Source organism: Beta vulgaris, chromosome 6 (assembly GCF_026745355.1).
Source record: "Beta vulgaris subsp. vulgaris cultivar EL10 chromosome 6, EL10.2, whole genome shotgun sequence".
Lineage (NCBI taxonomy): Eukaryota > Viridiplantae > Streptophyta > Magnoliopsida > Caryophyllales > Amaranthaceae > Beta > Beta vulgaris.
Genome location: NC_079207.1, coordinates 33590467 through 33611756, shown reverse-complemented (window position 1 = coordinate 33611756; position 21290 = coordinate 33590467). Strand labels below are relative to the sequence as shown.

At 35.3% G+C, this 21290-nt stretch overlaps 1 protein-coding gene across 1 annotated transcript; it reads left to right on the top strand.

Moving 5' to 3' along the window:
• The first annotated feature begins 435 nt into the window (after positions 1-435).
• LOC104908385 (glutamine--tRNA ligase, cytoplasmic) lies at positions 436-21197 on the top strand. The gene is made up of 24 exons (XM_010697504.3): positions 436-703; positions 1489-1666; positions 1745-1795; positions 2263-2334; positions 2516-2615; positions 2728-2823; positions 3108-3169; positions 3283-3384; positions 3465-3554; positions 4638-4790; positions 4879-4934; positions 8982-9072; positions 9157-9243; positions 9434-9631; positions 9763-9861; positions 13566-13697; positions 13838-13974; positions 19074-19173; positions 19248-19343; positions 19518-19618; positions 19689-19794; positions 19886-19975; positions 20054-20183; positions 20724-21197. Exons 2-24 carry the CDS (start codon positions 1532-1534, stop codon positions 20816-20818), a joined length of 2379 nt encoding a protein of 792 aa, XP_010695806.2. The 5' UTR covers positions 436-703; positions 1489-1531; the 3' UTR covers positions 20819-21197.
• The last annotated feature ends 93 nt before the right edge of the window (positions 21198-21290 follow it).

Genomic DNA, 21290 nt, shown 5'->3' with positions numbered 1-21290 from the left:
TTGTCTTGTACGAGACCGTCTACTTTTAAATCAAAATTAGACAATGGTAAGCCCAATATTAAAAAGAGAATTAACCCAATAACAACTACGTTAATTTCTTTTTGTGACTAGTTTAATCCATTTAGTTATTAGGTCTACTTTTATATTAAAAGTAGACTCTCTTTTAATAATTTTTGTAATCTTTATTTGAGCAATATTAACCATTGAATAAAAATCAATGACTGATGAGACTGGAAAGTGGGGATTTATACCTACAAGCATAAATCCACACAAACTCCCCAAATATGAAGTTGATGAAAATCGAACTTCCAATCATGAGGTTGGGAGGTGGGAGCTCCAACCATTTTATATTCCCTTTCCAAAACTCCCTTACTAAAATCCAGCCCCTAATTATATCACTCACTATATCATGGAACGCAGGGGGACAACCTAAACAAATTTCCATCTAGCCCAACTTGAGGTGCTCTGACTTTCCAAAAAAAAAAAAAAATCCCTCGCAGCCTTCACTGCAACTTTGAAGGCAGAAGGCAGAAGGCAGAAGGCAGAAAGAACAAGGAAGGACTGACGAGTGACGTCCAAGTATCTAACGAAGACTCACCTAACGCCAAGTCGTCACTGCTCACGCAGCCACCGAGTCACCGACCCACGGCCAAGCCGGCGCATCCGACGGCCACCAGACACCAGCCGACCACCCGCTAATCAGGTGTTAATTTTTTTTTTTACATTACTATTTTCCTATATTGTGTATTTAAAATATTAATTGGTTGATATTAATTGTAACATTTGCGTAAATGTGTGAATTTCCAAATTTGTGATTGATGTACTTTGTTGTTAATTTTTAAAATTGAAATAAGAGTATGAAATTAGACATTAGTTGTTGGTTAATTTATCAAATTAATTATATGATGGTAATATGTGAAGTAAATTAGTTGTTGGTTAATTTTTATAGACTGTGGTGTTGAGGATATTGTTTCCACCTCCCATAAACATCTTCAACTTTACAATATTCTATTCTTCTTTTTTCTTAGAAAATTGGAATTATTTCTTTTATATGTTATTGAATTTCTCTTTGAAATGGGTTTTTTTTAGCTAGGATTGCGAATTGAAATGGGTTTATTCATACTACATTTGATGGGTTTGGTGAGTAGTTGTATGAATTTGGATAATTATTGGCCAATTGGCTTCTTTGTCACTGTAATGAAAAATAAGCACATTATTTGAATGTTGGGTTGTTATCGCCTTATTAGAAATTAATTTCTAATTATGTGTTTAATTTATAAATGCTAGAAGTGGAAGATAAAAAACAAATTTAGAATGTTTTATGTATTTGAAACTTATGTATTTCCGTTGCTTTGAATTAGTTGTAACTTGTAACTTAAGTCGTTGATTGAATATGGACATTGTATTTTGAGTTGTAATTTGAATGTAGTATCGTCCTTCATTTTACTGGATCTTATCTTATCCGTACCCCAATTCCATAATTCCTAGATCTGCCCCTGCCGGTGCGTCCTAAATCCTATCTTCTTCAACAATGCCTACAAATCCGGCGGGAAACTCCAATAACGCAGTGGAGCTATTCCTTAAAATAGGGTTAGATGAGAAAGTAGCTCATAATACAATTGCAAATAACAAGGTTACCAATAATCTGTTGGCAGTGATTCATGAGGTACAAACTATCTCTAGTACATTTGTCTCTTCTGCAATTCTTTGTGTTTTATCAACCGCATCTCTTTTTGGAATATAGGCGGGTGTTACCAATGGTTGCGATCGGACTACTGGAAATCTTCTATACACTGTAAGTTTACTTATCTTAAAGAGGAAGGGAATATGGATTGGATAGCGAAGATTATGGCAATTGCGATATACTCCCTCTTTTTCAAAGTATAAGGCATGCACGACGTCCGATGTTGAACTCCAACCGTTATTGACTCTCAATTTATGTTGATAAAGATTATAAAAAAATAATATTATTGTAGTATTTTTCAAGACAATAATATAATTTTTGTAAGTTTTATTTCTCATATTGTAAAAGATTTTTGTAGTTAAAGCAAATTTTCGTAAAGTGCATGTTCCTTATATTTTGAAACGGAGGGAGTATCTTGCCTAGAGATTAATGGTCAAACATATATATTGAAGACCTAGAAAAAGTAAATGGAGCATACTTATAGGGACGTATGAAGGGAGTAATGATAGGAATTATAGTCTTCTTATGAGAAATTGTGATAGAAATTTTCTGTCTTTCTTTTTGCATTTGAATGACAGGTTGCTACAAAATTCCCTGCCAATGCTCTTGTGCATCGGCTAACACTGGTCGGATATGTTGTTTCTTCAAAGGTAGATTGTAGCTTTTAGTTGTGGCTATATGAGTATGTCAAATCATAAAATGTTTCGAGAGCCTTTTGTTTTTTTGTAGCAATGTAATTTGCAATGAAGAAAGTAAATTTTGGCGCTCCATTATAATGTAAATACTTATATATTCACAATGATCTATCTATGAAATTCAAATCTTTTTCAGATTAAGACACCAGCTCAATTGGAAGCTGCTTTCACATTTTTTGCAAGTGTCGGTCCTGAAGATCTCAACTTAAGTGACTTTGAATTAGCTTGTGGAGTCGGTAATTAGTTTTTTGATTGTTGTTTGTTTCACTTGAATTTCTTAGATTGTGATACGTGTCTTTTTTGCACTATATGCATACATGTTTTATAGTGTCTGCGCATGTTGATTAGGTATTGAAGTTTCTAATGAAGAGATAGAGCGTTCAGTTGGTGAAGTCTTTGAAGAGCTTAGAGCAACTATTTTGGAGCAGCGATATAAAACAAATGGTTGGTAACTATACGCCCTATAGAATGATGTGATTGTTCGAGAAGATAATCTGTTCAATACATAGTATGCAAGTTTAAAGAGTAGTTCTATGTTAAAATTTGGTACAAAAATGGGATATTAAGCCATTGTTGCTTGCTTTTTTCTTTCTTTTGTTACTGGCATATGTAGCCGTGTTTAGTTTTGCGCAAAAGTGTCGCAAAGGAGTTTTTTTTCCTCCATCAGTCCTATTTTTCTTGTCACCTCTTCGGCTAGCTACTGATACTATATTGCTTTGCTTTACCAGTGGGTGACTTGTTTCGACGTGTTCGTGAGAGACAGCCATGGGCTGATCCAAAGATTGTTAAGGTACCTTTTTCTTACTTAGTTGAACAACAAATCAGCTATATAAATTTAAATTGGCATAACCGAGTGAATTATATTCAAATCTTCATCGTCAATCTCGGTTTCTTATGTTGCAGCAAGTGGTAGATACAAAACTTCGTGAGCTACTGGGTGAAAGGACTGCAGCAGATGATGAAAAGCCAGTTAAAAAGAAGAAGGAAAAGCCTGCTAAAGTTGAGGTCTGCTTATTGTCTGAGTTTTGTTGATAACATTGGGTTTCTGTATGTGCTAGTTTACCCTTCTCTTCTGTCTTGCATAGGAAAAAGTTCTTGCTGCTGCTCCAGCTCAGCCATCTGAAGAAGAACTTAATCCATTTTCTATCTTCCCACCTCCAGAAGAAAATCTTAAGGTATCATGTGCTGTTCTATCACTATGATATCATATAATTGATGATTGAATAAGTTTGCTATTTGTTATTGTGTATAACTAGTTGTTGGGCCTGGGTGGTGGCCCGAGTAATTAAATAAGATAAAAAAGATGTACAGTACTCCCTCCATTCCGCAAAGGATGTTCCATTTTTAATCTTGATACTATTCATATTTAAAGAGAATCTTCTAAATTCTTTCCAATATATAAGAAAAAATATAGTCACGTGGGGCCTTGTTTGATTCATCTTAATGAGTAAATTGCGATAATCAAACTTTTAGAAGTTTTACTAATATGTAACTAAAGATATTAATGATACAAAATATGCATTGGCAAATGTGAAAAGGAGAAATGGGAAATCCTTTGGGGGATGGAGGGTGTATAGTTAAGGATTGACATTTTGTCCCAGGCACATGTCATAGTTTAATTGTAAGATTATATAATTACAAAGTAAGATATCACGGGTTCGAGACCTATAACAATATTGATCACTTCTAAGGAATGCCATGTTGGGGCGAAGCGGTGTCACATCAGCATATGAGGTGGGGTCACACGTGGCGGTTTGCAATGCTTGGCCACTTGTTTTAATAATATATATAGATATCTGAAGAGGCTCCTGTGCGTATTTTAAGTATTCCCCCTATTCGGTAAAGTTGCTCATGCATAAGTTGGATAACATTTTAGCTCAAGATGTATTTTTGTAGTTTCGATTATAATCTTTTTCGTTAGTGTATTCATTTGGTGATGGTATTAACAGAAAATTTTGTACTTTACATGCCTCTTATCTATTGGATGAGTTACGTCACATGCCTGGGCATTTCCGCTGTGGGTGACTGTGCTAAAGTGCAGTAGAAAGAGCTATGAAAACATAACTTCTTTTCGAAAATACCAAGGGGTTTTTTTTTCTATCTTTTTGTGCAATTTTGCCTCTTTAAGTTGTTATATTGTCTTGTGAGTACATGACAATCTTTACATCGATCTGCCTAGTTTTCCAGATTTTGACATTTTGTCTTGACGTGCTTGCTGGTTTCTGCAAGGTTTTGATTGAGTAATCTGTTCACTTTAGGTCCTCACAGAAGTTTTCTTTAGTGATGGTTCTATTTTAAGAGCTTGCAATACAAGGGAAATTCTTAACAAGCACTTAAAAGAAACTGCGGGAAAAGTTCGTACCCGCTTCCCACCTGAGCCCAATGGGTACCTTCACATTGGTCATGCCAAGGTAGCTTGCAACTTGATGCTGCCAATCTTGTTGAACCTTAAAGTCATTTGTTAATGAAGTATAATCTGGTTTTTATTCTATATTATAGGCAATGTTTGTCGATTTTGGATTGGCTAAGGACAGAGGTGGACATTGCTATCTAAGGTGGGAACCTTCGTGGCTTAGTAATTTTGTGAATTTATTTGTTTGATTTACCATGTGCGACATTTAACAGTCTTTATGATGTTAATTTTTCAAACTTTTGATGGCTTCCACGTCTTTCTGCTATGTTAACTGTCTGTACCCCATAGGTTCATGTTTATTGATACTTGCAGTTGTGCCATAAGGTGTTTTTGTTTCTTGGCTGATCATGTCGCTGTCACTCTAAAAATTCAAAAAGTAAATGTGGTCCCTTTTATGAGATGAAATAAATGCTTTTGACTTGGTAGAATTGCATTGCTGTCTTTTGTTTGTTTGAGGATGGATGATATATCAGAAATTTTTGTTCATGTATGTACTCCCTCTGTTTCTAATTACTGTACACACCTTGCCATTACTATAACCAAGAAAAAGTGAAAAGTATGAGGGAGGAAGAAGAAAGGTAGAGGTGGAGAGAAATAGTAACCAGAACATAGATCACATGAGGGGTTTGATTAGATAAAGGTGTTGACCAACATCCTAATATGGTATAAAAACATTGCGTAAATGATAAAAAGAAATGGTCCAAAAGGAAAAAAAGTGTAGACAAAAAGAAACAAAAAGAGTCTATGTTATCCTCAAATTAGTTTGAGACTAAGGCTTTGTAGTATGTTATCTAGTAGAGTGTTATCTAATTGTCCTTATTATTACTACAACCATCTCGTTGTGGGATTCTCCTACTTTAAAAGTTTTTTCGTGAGAGATCAGAGAAGCCTATTATCATTCCACTTATAGTGTTGAGAGAGAGAGAGGAGAGAGCATAATATAAAAATGCAGCCCTTACGGTTCGGTGTGGCCGAATCATAATGGATTTCAGAGCTGGCGAACCGATACACTGGTTCTTCACGCTTGTTCTTAATACGCCGAGTTTATGCCCGGTACAACGGAACCGTACCGGTTTCGGTCGATTTTTCTGGTAAAAGCATAGAAAAAAGAAACAAACTTGAAAGAAGAAGAGAGAGTTCATCTTTTTCTTCTTCGATCTCCGCTTTCTCTTTCTTCAGTGTCCTCTTTCTCACTCTTCATTCTCTTCTTTCTCAATTTCTTTTTCTAACTTAACTTTTTTACTTTGCATTTCTAAGGTCTAAGTAGGCCAGTTGTCCCTTTTCTCCTTCTCTCTTTTGTCTCTTCTTATATTTCACTAAAGTACCCCACGTGACAGTCTCATATTCTTCTTTACCCTTTTTCTTTTTTTAAAGAAACCCCTCTGTACGCTGTACCAATACATGGTACGTACTCTCATCAGTATCATGTTTTACTACTGTTAGTGTTACTCCGACACCTTCATTTACCTCAAAAACAGGGTGTCGTGTCGTGTCGTGTCATGTCCGACACGACACTTTACTTGGATACTTCATTTTAAACTAAAAACTTGACTTTTTTTTGTACAAAATAGCCGAGTCGGACACTTGGACACCCGTATCCGAGTAGACACTCAATCCGTTTCTGAGTAACATAGACTATTGTAGTAATGTTGCTAGCTTACTACTCCCTCTGTATTTTTTCATCTTTCCTACTTTGACTTTGCACGTTTGCCAATACACTTATTCTATATTAAATATCTTTCATTACATATTAGTAAAAATTATAATAATTGAATATTAATAAAGTACTCATTGAGATGAATCAAAACAAGACTCCACATTACTGTATTTTTTCTTATATATTGAGAAAAATCTAAAAGATCTCTCTCTAATTGTGAATACTGTCAAGATTCTAAGTGAGAAAGATAAAAAAAATATAGAGAGAGTACTACTTATAATAAAAATAACTAGCTATTAGGCCTGGGCTATGCCCCGGGTAAGAAAATTTCATTTATTAATATAATACTTTATGATAATAACACGAAATATAACTTAGCCTAGCGGTTAACACTTTAGTATATGTACTTGAGGTCTCGGGATCAAACCCTATACTATGCAATTTCTTAATTTTTTATTGTACATAGATTACATGAACTAAAACTCCCTAGGGAGAGCGCCACGTGGCACAATTTCTTGTTTTCGCACGCCTTTTAATATATTTGTATAGATGATTATTTAATAATTAAAATGCATGTGTAAAATTTTTTGAAAATACATAATATAGAAAAAAATAAAAATTTGTCCGTGACAACCGCGACGCAATTCGCGACAGACGTATCCGTTCCGTTCCAGCGAAACCGTGACTGTTCCCGTTACCTTTACCGCGAGTGAAATCATATTTTCGAACCATGGGAAAGAGACAAAATAGTTAAAGTATGAGAGTGAAAAAAAGAAACGAAAGATGAGAGAGAAAAAGTAATTAATGAATGAGAGAGAGAAAAGAAACTCTAGAGGAGAGAGAGAAAGGGAGAGTAGAGATAAAAATAAAATCTTTGTTCTCTAGCCACCTTCTTTTGCTTTTCTTTTTGCTTTATTTACATCCCGTTTCTTTTAATATGACTTATCAGTTAGTCAAGTAGCCAATCTATGTCCCAAATTAGTTTGAACAATTTCATTTTTGACTTGGTCCTGCTATTATATATCATTTCTTTTACACTCCTTTGGCCCACACTCTACCTTTTATCAATAAAAAGTTACCCAGCTTTCTCTATCCTCTAATAAAAAATACTCCCCCAACTCCTATCACATCTACTTTTTAAATAAAATTAGTCAACTTTCCTTTTATATTTGTCCTAAATTAGTTTGAATATTTCCATTTTTGATATGGTCGGTGCTATTATATATTATTTCTTTTACACTTCTTTAGCCCACACTCTACCTTTTACAATAAAAAGTTACCCAACTTTCTCTATCCTCTAATAAAAAATACTCTACCAACTTCTATCACATCTACTTTTAAAATAAATTAACATTTGATAACCACACTTCAATCACCTTAAAATATGTGTTCCAACAAGTGTTCAGATCTTTTTTGGGACGGAGGGAGTAGCTTTAATTACACTTATTATTTACAATGATGACCGGACAAGCCATCATTCAACACAAATTTGAGGTTGAGTGAGTTCCTTTGTCCCCCAACTTAGCCAACATCGATGAAGCAGTCGACGCCAAACTCACAACTATTGTAGACAACCTCTCTAGGTAACTGCCTTGAGAATCCTGATTTGGATCTCCTTCTAATCCTTCCATCCCAATGCTTAGAATCCATCCACCCCAAACGTGTGGAATACCCCCACAATAGTTCCAAAGCTCTAAACCGAATCCTACCAAGAGGACAAAGCCAAACGTTGGAACCCTTCCCCTAAACTTCAAATCCAGCCAAAGATACCTACAACCAACATGAACACCTTTGAGCCTCTATTCCCTAAGAAACGGCACAACGGCAGGCATTCAAAATCACACTGGAAAATAAACCAAAGGCCAAAGCACTAAACACCTAAACAATGAAAACAACTGAAACATATAAGACGAAAACAACCTGATAAGAGCTAGACACAACCATAAAAGGTTGATTGAAAAGGCCATCGTGCTGCCCAAACCAAACCCAATCTCTTCAGACCCACCAAAACCCATAAGGAAGCCACGATGGAAGAGGAAACAAGGAACTACCATATCCGACCAGGCCATAGGCAGCACAACCATCACCGAGAGCGGCGACCAGCCCAAACAGCCAAACTCTAGACCCCGGCGTTGAGGACAACGCTACAAACCTAAACCCCAACAGAGGAACCCACTTGGAACCACAACAGAAGAGTGCAGAGCGAAACCACCTCAAATAACCACAAAGACCAACTAAAAACACTAACTAAAGAAAGGAAACAAACGTAGCTCACCGCGCGGTGAAAAATCACCAAGGTGGGTGAAGTGGTGGGGGAGAGAGTGTTTTTATTTGTGAAGTGAGCTTACTAACTAAGGTAATCTTAGTATATGGTGATTGCACTCTTTTTATAGCGTTTTTTCATTATTATTTCGCATTTTTGGTTGTAAACATTTTGTATAACTGCTTATGGGTCCAGGTGGGAAGTTTGAAATTTGGGATTATTGGGTATTGATTTGTGAGCTCTGAAATAATGAAGGTGGTGTTATTTAGGTATGATGATACAAATCCTGAGGCTGAAAAGAAAGAGTATATTGACCATATTGAAGAGATAGTCAGGTGGATGGGATGGGAGCCATTCAAGGTATAGTATTTGCACCGTACATTCAAGTTCCATTACAGTGCGAACCTGCAGGATTAAGTCTTGCTACCTGCTACATATTCGCAGATAACTTACACCAGTGACTATTTTCAAGAGCTCTATGAACTAGCTGTTGAGCTCATAAGGAGGGGTCATGCTTATGTTGACCATCAGGTGTGCACTTCTATCCCCCTGGCTTTGCTTCCATTTTCTCGTCTATACTTTGTTTTATTTTCTTTTTAGTGATCAATCTTCACTTTTACTCTCTTAACTTTGTTGACATTGAAATGGCTAATGTGCTTGAAAAACTTTTGTTGGTAGTTATTTGTAAAGAATATTTTCTAATATCAGTGCTGGATTGCAGACTTCTGATGAAGTAAAGGAGTACAGAGAAAAGAAGATAAATAGTCCTTGGAGAGACAGACCAGTAGAAGAATCCTTAAAACTTTTTGAGGAAATGAGAAGGGGAATGATTGAGGAAGGAAAAGCAACACTAAGGATGAAGCAAGATATGCAAAGTGACAACTGTAATATGTACGACCTCATTGCATACCGTATCAAGGCAAGTGTTGTGTTAATTTTGTATGCATACCTGGCTTTTAATTACTTGAACTGTATCGTGATACTTCATGCTGTCTATCTGACCCCTCCTCACCCTTCTTATCTTTATTTTTCCATTTGGGCTTTGTGCAGTTCACTCCTCATCCTAAAGCAGGAGATAAGTGGTGTATTTACCCTAGCTATGATTATGCGCACTGCATCGTAGACTCTCTTGAAAATGTAACGCATTCGGTATGTGCTCAATACAATATGATCTCTCTCTCTCTCTCTCTCTCATGCTTGCTTTTTAAGGTTAGCTGGTATACTGAACATATGTGATTATTCCTTTTTAAGACTGTTACTTTTAAGTGTCATAATATTTCAATAAACTCACGTTAGGTAGGTGGTTATAAATGGCACTCTTGGTAATGAATCTTAGTGTAGTTTTGTAAGGAAAAACCTGATGTCAATGTCCATAGTAACGAGAATGCATCCCCTAACATGTGTCTTTCCATGAGTTTGCATTACCATCCATTACCATGGTAATAGGCTATTATGCTAGGACTCAGATATGAGTGCCCGACTCGGGTATGTTTATGAGAAGGCGAGAATTGGACAGGGGAAATTCAAAATTAAAGACATGCGGAGATATCTAAATAGTGTCCAAATTCCAGATACGGATTCGTCATTCGAGGACATGGCACTTGGCAAACCACAAATGAAAATATTACTTTATATAATTTTAGAGAAGGAAATAGAGACTGGTTGGTGGGACGGTAGCTGAGTAATTTTTTCTGGTAAAGGGGAAAAAAGTGAGAGATAGGATAGATTTGACAAAAAAAAATTGTGAATAAAGTCGTGCCAAATTTTGGAAATTGGAACTCTAATTCGACCCAAAGCCTGTAAGAAATTGCAAGGTTTTGCTTTATTTTGTGCCTTAAATCTGAAATAATGTGTTGATTAAAACCCTAATTTGCGATTTAGTAATGAATGGACTTCGCAGCCGCATGAACTTCGATAGAGATCACCTGATTGCTTTTACCAGTGGCTGTCGCCAGTCATCCTACCACTAGTGGCCGTTTAGGTCATTAGTTTTGTAGTTTGTCGATTTCGTTTTCTTGGCTCTCGCTCACTTTACTTATGGTTATCTCTTTTCTTTTCCCTTTTATAGTCTGACCTTTGCTTCTAGCCTTCCAAACATTTTTTCTGTCACTTGCTTTTGCTTTCCCCGCTTTATTTTAACAAGCTTGCGAACACATCAGTGCTTGTGCAATGTAGAAAAAAAATTGAAAATATAAACAGGGAAGGTTATTTTTTGTTTTGTAAACCACCTCTTGACAAAGGAAAAACTGTTTTTCCTATTAATAAAAAAAAATTGTTTTTTCAAAAGAATAAAAGTTAATATAGGTAAAGGGAATTCTCGGAAAGTGAAATCTATTGTGACTAAAAGGTCTTTTGACTTTATACGTGACATAGATTTAGCATAGATTCTTTTATCCTTGTAAATTTTCTTACCTCTTCCTCAGTGCCAGAACTTTATCTTGACCAGAGTCACATAATTCACTGGAGGTGTATGCAAATTGGTTTGAATGTTCCAATTTGGAATTCGCCAATTCGTAATTCGTGGATAAAGGGGATCCTCCCTAAAATCAAACCACTATGCAGCGAATCCCGTTCCCAAATTTGTTCCACGTTCAAGAGTGATATGGCAATTATGTGACACTTAACATTGGGACTCTTCAAGGAAGAAGAAGAATGGGGTAGTTGATGACTCACACACCTCCATTATGAAATCATTTGGATGCTGTTAGAGGAAAGAATTATACAAAGAGATATACAGAGGAGACAAATAGAATATATTAAATTCTATTGAGAGAATATGCACATATACACATCATAGAGAGAGAAAGGACAACCACAATAGTATAAATAAACCAAAAGAACTGAGGGGTGTCCAGACTTTTAGCCTTGATTGTACTCTCATCTTGGGAGAGACCTTATTTTTGAGCAATACAACTTACCGCTTTAATTCATTTTCTATTGGTCTTTATTATTCCTCCCTTGTGTTAGTTTGATTCTCTGCACTCTTTTAGTTGAATTTCCATATAGATAGAACAGAAATGTGTGCTTCAACTATGGGATGTGTGAGCCTTCACCTTACATCTAGGCTCTAGGTATCCTTAGTGCACTTTGTGCCTTTAAGAACTAAGTTATCAAGGCTCTGTCATGCATAGGCAGGTGGGCAGGCCAACTGGTATGCGCATCGACACATTTTGTGAGATACTGTAGCTTCTGGACTATCGTAGCTTCTGGACTGAACAGGAGCTCATCTGCGTGGAAGTGCAAAGCCTTGCTAAGGGCACATCTGGACATACGTCTACCAAGGCATAAATGTTATTGTTTGAGGGAGAGCTCAATGAGGTAAGCAAATACCTATTGACTAAAAGTGCCACTGCTTTGAATTGTGAAAAGTACTTATCCTGATCGATCAATTTAATTAAGGATCATCTCATCATTTGTAAGTTGGCTGACCAAGGCTATAGGATTGCCCCAAACAAGGATTATATATCCTTCGTGATGATTTGCAATCTGCATGCTTTATTTCACCCTCGAAATATGAGCCAGTGCTGTCACAATGTCACACTTTCTACTTCATTGTGATTTCATACATACTCGTGCATTAAAGCAACTGTAGCTGGCCCAACTGTTTCTAGAACTCGAGGTTGATTTAGCTATTATAAGAATGACATTTTCTAGATCTGGTGCTAACTGTTTATAGAACACGATTTTAATTTAGCTTTTATAAAAATGACATTCTCTAGTTCCATTATGTAGCAAAGGTTGCATAAGTAGCTTTTCTCCCAAACAAGCGAGTTTTCCGAAGATTTCCATTGAGTAGCGTAGGAGCCCAAAATTTATAGTGTTTATCACATAAAATTTATAGTGTCTATCGCATAAAATTTAAAGTTCAATCTATGTACTTTGTTGAAGTCCACTATGATTCTTTGGTCACATATCATAGTAAACGCTCCATCTTGCTCCCAGGAGACGTACAGCGAGCTGCTTTCAAGCACTTCTTTTGCTCATTCAAGTTTTATCAAATGAACAAAAAGAGATTTGAATGAGCAAAAAAATGTGCTTTGGGAGCACCTAAGAATATGTATCTACCATGAGATTTCTGCAGTGTCTAATAATAAGTTTATAGTATGGAAATTCTTGTCATGCATTGCTAGAGTATTGCTGATGATCTTCTGGTAATTACTGAATTGAAGAAGATATGCTAGATTTTGTAGAGCCTGGCTGCATGTAAGAGCTAAATGTAGTGAAATCAACTTGGTGAGTCTGAGACCCTGTCAGTAGGCTATCTCCGAGCAAGAGGCAGAGAGCAAATGCAAGATTGATTTGTTGACAATTGCGCACATGAGATCTCTCTTTTTATTTGGATGTTGCTTCTTATCATTGATGGCTCCACCAATGAACCGCATAACAGTCATATATGTAGCCAATCAAGTCAGTCAGCAGATTTCTTTGATTCCCATGCTTGAACTTTTGTTCTTTGGTTTCATACGTCATCATATTTACATTCCAGGTTTATGCACATCATTCTCTCATGAAGAGCAGATTAGCCTGCAGGAAGATATTTCGCCCGTTCAATTTCCGCAAGGAAATTAAATGAGGGCGTATATTTCAAGTCCTCTAAAAACTGTGATCTCTGTTTAGTGTTTCTGGGTAGAAGGACATGATTTTTTTTCTTTTGATAATTTTGCCAGGATAATTTTGTAGTTATATCATGCTGTCTTCACTCTTCAATATATATAGCATGTCATTCAACCTCTAATGTCAGTTAGGTTCATTTCAGTACTTAATGACCTTGTCTCTCTCTCTCTCTCTCTCTCTCTCTCTCTTTAGTATGTGGTATCCTTTAGTTCATCATAGAGCTTTCATTTTTGATGCAGCTCTGTACATTGGAATTTGAGACACGGCGGGCGTCATATTACTGGTTATTGCATGTACTTGGCCTATATATGCCTTATGTATGGGAGTACTCACGGTTGAATATGACAAACACAGTGATGTCAAAGAGAAAAGTAAGCTTTTCAATATACTGATTCCTGTTAATTGTTACAAAATATATAATGATTGCTGATGAGTTCGATCCATCAAAATTGTGTCCAATCTTTCAGCCTTATGACAATATGACTTACTCTGATCGGTGTGTCTTTTACAGCTTAATTGTCTTGTTACTGAGAAGTATGTTGATGGGTGGGATGATCCTCGATTGATGACACTTGCTGGTTTGCGCCGTAGAGGGGTGTCAGCAACAGCAATTAATACCTTTGTTAGGGGTATTGGAATCACTAGAAGGTGAGACTTTTGATGTTTCTTCATGGTTACTTGTCTTACCCTTGATAAATTTTGTAAGCTAAATTTTGGTGATTGAGGATATAGCTATGCGTACTACTATTTTGGCAAAATAAATATCACATTATCTACTTGTACTTTACTTAAATACTTTAAAGTAAGTTTAGTGTTAAAACAGGCAATTGGTTCAAAATTTTACGAACTATATCCGATGTGGAAAATAATACAACTTGAACTATTTGCTCTAAAGAACATGAACTTTGCCCATGGTTCTGCAATATAGTACAGGGATCACCACGACAATATTCTGGTGGGAAAACATTTAAACATTTAAAGACTATTTTAAATCAAGAGATAAGCAGAAAAGGTTTCGGATTTTTCTTTTCAAAATATAGTTAAAAAAATAGAACTTCTTGAATAAAGTAAATGTAGAAATCTACTTACTCACTTCGTTCCTTATTGATGTTCCTAGTTGGAATCTTGGCACTGTTTATAATTCAATAGAATCTTCTAAACTTTTCCCATTATATAAGAGAAAACATAGTATGTAGGGTCTTATTTGATTCATAAGTAATACGTAATAACGTATATTAATAGTCAAAGATATGCAAGTTAAACTACGAACATCAATAAGGAGTGGAGGTTGTATAACTATTTCAATTTTGGATTTCTTTATTAAAGAAATATTTTTTATTTTCAAAAGCATTCTTATTTAATTTTCATATCTTAAAACATACATTTTGTGTAGAATGTTTTATAATTAAAATAGCGAGCTTATATTTTTTTTAAAAGAGAAATTCTATTATTTAAAGAAGTTGTATTTATTTCTTAATTTTAGAATAATTCTTTCTTTATGTTGTACTAGGAGAACATAAACCTCTAACATACCTTCTAAAAGCTTTGATATTCCCAAAGTATTCTCCTAGTGTTGATCCTTGTGTAATGTTGCACATATAGTGTAAAAGTTGTATTGTTAAAGAGCAAATAGCTCATAACGTATTATTTTGCACATATTTGTTATAATTCATACTTCCTCCCTTTTTTTTAATTGCAACATACTTTTTTTTTTTTTTTAGTTCTACCATTTCTATTTTGCACGTTGAACAAAGAAAAACTTTAAGCATTAATATACTACCTCTATATATTTTTTTTAATTTGCATCATTTGCTTTTTCACGTTTGCCGTGGCACTTCTTTGAATGTTAATGTCTCCTATTGGGTGTAAGTAAAAATTATGAAAATTTGATTTTTGGAATCCTCGCATTAAGACAAATTTAACAAGACCTCACTTGACTATGTTTTTTCTTATATATTGATGCGAGATAGTTTGACAAAGCTGGTTGGTGAATAGTTCCACAAAAGCAAATGTTGGAACTAAAAAATTACGGAGCTAGTATTAAATTACACATAAGTAAAAATTATAAAAAGTGGATATTTTTGAAAATATATATCAACAAAAATCTAAGAAGATCCACATGATTATGTTTTTCCTCATGGGGCGGATCTACTATGAGTTCACTGGGTTAAACTAAACAAAGTCACACAACTAAGAAATAAATAGCATGCAAAAGAAACTATAAGGAGAAATAGAGTTAGCTTAGAAGTCTTTTTGCACCGCTAAGAACGGAGAAGTGTAATGCTAGTCGGTCTTCACAGAAGCTCCCTCCTATACTTTTAGTCCTATTTTGTTTCTTTTACTCTTTTTTCCCTTTATTTTGTTTGCTTTTTTTTCCTTCATCTGATTATCTAGTGTTATATACTTTTTAGCTAGTGCATCGATTTGAAGAAATCCAAACTCGAATTAGCTATACTATATTTAGCAAATATTTAAACTTAGGTTGCTAGTATTCATTTAAAAGAATGTGAACCTCATAAACAATAGCATAGCAAAGAGAGGGTATTCATTATCGTTGTAAACTATAAATAATGTTGTAAAATCATTAGTTTGATATTAAGAGAGAAACACAAATATATTTTGTGTACTTTTCAATTATCTTCTCCTACTTATACTTTGAAATTAGCAAATTCCTTCACCAACATATGGAATCTGACAGCGAGGCTCATACTTGTTTATCATTTGAATAATGGCAGCAGCTACAAATAATATGACACATGTTCAACTTCCAAAGTTAAATAGAAAAGATTATGATAATTGGTCTATTGAATTGAAAGTATTTTTTTGTTTTCAAGAATTATGGAGTGTTGTGGAGAGAGGATTTACAGATATAAAGCAGTGGCACAAGATGCCAAGGCTCCAATGTTAAAAACCAGGATAAAAGATCAAAAGGTATTGTATCATATATTTCAAGCACTCGAGGAGCCTGTGTATTTATGAAGATATCAGTGGCAGAGACATCACATGCAGCGTAGGATATTCTGCAGAAATCCTACAAAGGTGATGATCGTGTTAAGGATACGTTTGCTGTATGGCGAATTTGAGTCATTAACCATGGATGACTCAGAATCTATCTCAACTTATTTTGATCGTGTACAAGTGATCATGAATCTAATAAATATCAATGGAGAGGTGTAAGTGATGCAAGAGTTGTACAAAAGGTAATACGCTCACTAAATAGTGATTTTGATAATGTCGCTTTTGCTATCGAAGAAGCACATGATTTATCAACCTCATCTAGTGAAAGGTTATTGGGCTCGTTGCTTCACATGAGCAAAGAATGAGGTAACGAGGGAAAAGTTCCAATGCAGAATATGCTTTACAAAGTAAAGCAAATGTATCAAATCGTGGTGGCTATTATGGTGGTCGACTGGTCCTGGACGAGGCCGAGTAAGAGGTGGAAATTACTCTTCATATAATAGAAATGCCTTATATTTAGCAAATGGTGTAGCACAGAGAAAGAATAAAACAATATTTGAGATGGCAAGAAGTATGCTAAAAGCAAAATCTTTGCCAAAGGCATTATGGCAGAAGTAGTTTGTTGTGCAGTGTATTGGTTGAACATATGTCCAACAAAGAGTGTTCATGGAATGACCCCAGAAGAAGCTTGGAGTGGTAATAAGCCTGATGTATCTCATTTGCAGAATTGTATTTTTATCGGCTATAGTAATTCAACAAAGGGTTACAAATTATATGATCCCACAAAAGAACTAATAATCAGCAGAGATGTTCACTTTTTTGAAAATGATGCATGGAAGTGGGGTGAATCAAATGAGGTCATTAGTGAAGAGACGCCTTTTCATAAGGAGGGTGAGAAAATCAATTCTTCAACTACATCCAGCAGTAGAAAGTAGCAGTAGAAAGTAGTCCTATTCAGACAACACAAGCTGATATTTCATCCCCAACAAAACTTGCTCCTAGGAAACGTGTAATGCCTTCGAGGTATAAAGATTTTATAGTTAGAAGAGATGATGATGATACACATGAAGAGATAACAAATGAAACTATGGTAAATTTTTGTTTATTTGTCGATTATGATCCAGTCTCTTATGAAGAAGCAGTAGCTAGTCACAAATGGAATCAAGAAATGGAAGAGGAAATTCATTCCATTGAAAAGAATAATACGTGGGAGTTGCATACTTTACCAGTTGGGAAAAAGCCCATAGGAGTGAAATGGGTAAATAAAACAAAATATAGACCTACTAGTGAAGTCGATCGCTATAAAGCGAGGTTGGTAGTTAAAGGCTATAAGCAGTAGCCAGGAATTGACTACTTTGACGTTTTTGCACCGCTTTCTAGAATGGATATTGTTTGAATGATTCAGTCACCTGCCGCTCATAACAAATGACAAGTTTATGAGATGGACGTTAAAACTGCTTTTCTAAATGGAATACTTCATGAAGAAGTATATGTAGAGCAACCCCGAGCTTTACAAAGAAAGGTAAAGAAAACAAAGTCTATCGACTCAATAAAGCTTTATATGGTTTGAAGCAAGCACCTCGTGCATGGTACTCCCGTATTGATTCATATTTGCTTCAATATGGTTTTCAAAAATGTCCGCATGAGCATACATTATATGCGAAGAAAAAGGATAATGGTGAAATATCAATCTTATGTTTATATGTTAATGATTTGATCTTCACTGGAAATAGTAAAATTATGTTTGAGGAATTCAAGAAAGCTATGAAGGAACATCTCGAAATGACATACTTGGGGTTGATGTCGTATTTTCTAGGCATTGATGTACAAACTAATGAAGGTATATTTATGTCAAAACAAAAATATGCCACAGATATTTTGAAGAAATTCAAAATGGATGCAACCACACCTATTAGGACTCCAATAGCTTAAAGAGTCAAAATGATAAAAGAAGGTAGTGGAGAGTGTAATTTTGATTGTAAACTCTAATTATCCCATTAATACCTTTAACATATTTAAAGAAGCCATTGCAAAACAACTTCAGTAATATCTTCTTTGAAAGCTTTGCAATATCTTGATCTCGTTTTGTTCAACGCATTTTCTTGACAACTAATCTACATGGATATGACCTTCTAATCTAATGAAGTGATATTAAATTCCCTACTTCTCGCCACCTCAAAGTAATATGTCAAAGAAAAAATGATTTGCAATTTGTAATTTAGACAAAGATATTTGAATTTTGTTATATGTGCAACCAAATTCATTGGTCTTATCAGCTTATGTTTACCTTCGAACCCACTACCATATATTTGTGGATCCATCACTGTTTTTCCTTAAGTATAAATAACGCAAGATAGATGGTCAAAGTGAAATTTGGGAATAGTGTCAAAAGTCAATGGTAGAAATACAAAAACACAAAGGAAATATGGGCACACTATTTTTAAGGAAGTTATATAGGTAGTGGAGCCTTGGAGGTTGGCAAAAAGATCTATGTAATAGATTGGTGGATAATTAATGATGGAATTAAGTAGACCTTCATAAGGGTAATGTAGTTCAATTGGGTAGCTTTTGTTGCCAAAAGAGGGAATGTTGCAATAGATATGAAATTACTGGAACAAGTATATGTTGCAATAGAAGAAGACTAGAGGAAGTATCATTTTTAGCAAATATTACTCTAGAATATGGTAGACTATCATTTGGGGTCATTAGTACGATGAGAGACACTTAGATGGAAAGGAGAGATTGATTGTGTTATTGTGTTATGTGACTCCCATTTCTCTTGGCTGCAGTGACTCTAGTCTAATCCGGTTAGATCGCCTTGAATACCATATTAGAGAAGAGCTAAACAAATCAGCTGCTCGCGCAATGGTGGTTCTACATCCCGTAAAGGTTTGAATATCTGTTTCGATCAATTCCCTAAAGCTCAATATCGATCATTTGTCTTATATTTTCTTCCATTTAAGGTTGTTATCACCAATCTAGAAGCTGGTAAAGTTATTGAACTTGATGCTAAGAAGTGGCCAGATGCTCAAACTGATGATACCTCAGCATTGTACAAGGTCAGTGTTATTTTTGTTTCAATTATGTTTTTAGAAGGATGTCTTATTGATGAAATTCAAGCAAAGAGCAGCCTGTTTCCGCTATCTCGTCAACCTTTTGCTATATATTCTTTCACACTTGTATCTTATTGTTTGAGATGCCTGAATAATGGTGTGTTTGTGACTTCAACGCAGGTACCATTTTCTAATGTTGTATACATAGAAAGATCTGATTTTCGAATAAAAGACTCGAAAGATTATTATGGACTTGCTCCTGGGAAGTCTGTCTTGTTGAGGTAAGAAAGAACCTAAAGTATTATGCCCTTCCAACTGGACAAATATCTCAAGTACTGTGCACACATGCAGGTATGGATTTCCGATTAGGTGCACAGATGTAGTTGTTGGTGATGACAATGAATCGATTATTGAGATTCGTGCTGAGTATGACCCAGAGAAGAAAACGAAACCAAAGGTTTGTCCTCTCATTTCATGTATGGCTATCTCTTTTATTATGTTGAACTTGTAGGATCAATGGGCTGATTTTTTAATAATTTGTTTTTCAGGGTGTCCTCCACTGGGTTGGTGAGCCTTCCCCTGGTGTTAATCCACTTAAAGTGGAAGTCAGGCTTTTCGAAAGACTTTTCCTTTCTGAGGTAGGTAGAGCTGGAACTTGTTTCTAGTCTACAATAATACAACATGAATTATTACTTAACTCTTTTCTGATTGTTTAGAATTCCGCGGAGCTTGATAATTGGCTTGATGATTTAAACCCCAACACAAAAGTTGTCATACCTGAGGCATATGCAGTTTCTTCACTCCAGAGTGCTGTACTCAGTGACAGATTTCAGTTTGAACGTTTAGGTATGTTCAAGTTCAATGACTTCTCAATTGCTGAATTATAGCTTAAATGACAGGAACGTTTTGAGTATTAATCATATTCAATACTCTTTTGTTCCCCATTATCTTTCCACTCTCCTTTCTAAGGTGTCCAAAAAAAACTACCTATTTTCTTCTCAAGTTAAAGTGTCTTATCTCAATTCCAATACTTTTGCTTACTATGTTTTCTGTCTTTCCATTATATCAATCCTTCTTTTGTTTGTGACTTGTATTATTTGGTTTACTTGTCAAACGATTCTGTCTGCTTTTATACAAGGAAAGAATCCTACAAGCCTTTTTTTTTCTTTTCATTTTCTTAACTATTCTTAAACTAATCCATGAAAGTAATCGCATAATCCATCATTCTCTAATCTCACCCTTTGTTCCCTCACTGAGCCATGTAATGAATATGCAAAAGCATTGCTAGTTCTTGACGACAAACCTGTTTCTTCTTGTGTTTTAGTTAGCCACATGACATATCTGTTTGTTGCTCTTTTAATTGATTATTTTGGTTTCTCGTTTTAGGTTACTTTGCTGTGGACAAGGACTCCACACAAGAGAAATTGGTTTTTAACCGCACAGTCACATTAAGAGACAGCTATACCAAGGGTGGGAAATAGACCATGCATGTGGTCATGAGAATGTTCCTTTACGTTTTATATCTGATTTAATCAATACTTGTATATGCGAGTTGGGAAACAAGGTGTAACACTTTGTCTGAATAACAAGATAGAAAGGTAATGGAAGGGAACAAGGGAAAGAAAGGCAAATGTGGAGCTCTATTTTTCCTCGGAGTGTCTCCAACTTTGGAGGGATAGTTTTTATTGAAGACGAAGGGAAAAATGGATCTCTTCCCTTCCTTTTCCCAACCGGTTATCCAAACAAGTAAATTTGTCTGCTTGTCCCTTTTCCTTGTGCCTCTTTCTCTCATTTGCTCTTATCTAAACAAAGTGTAGTTCACTATTTATTGTTGAAATATGTATGATATAATTTGATCAAGGAGGCTGTCCATTTGCATAGATTAGATGCATTAATATTGTCAAGATTTTTGTGGACTTAAGTTGCATGCTGTTATTTGTTTATTTTAAGCTT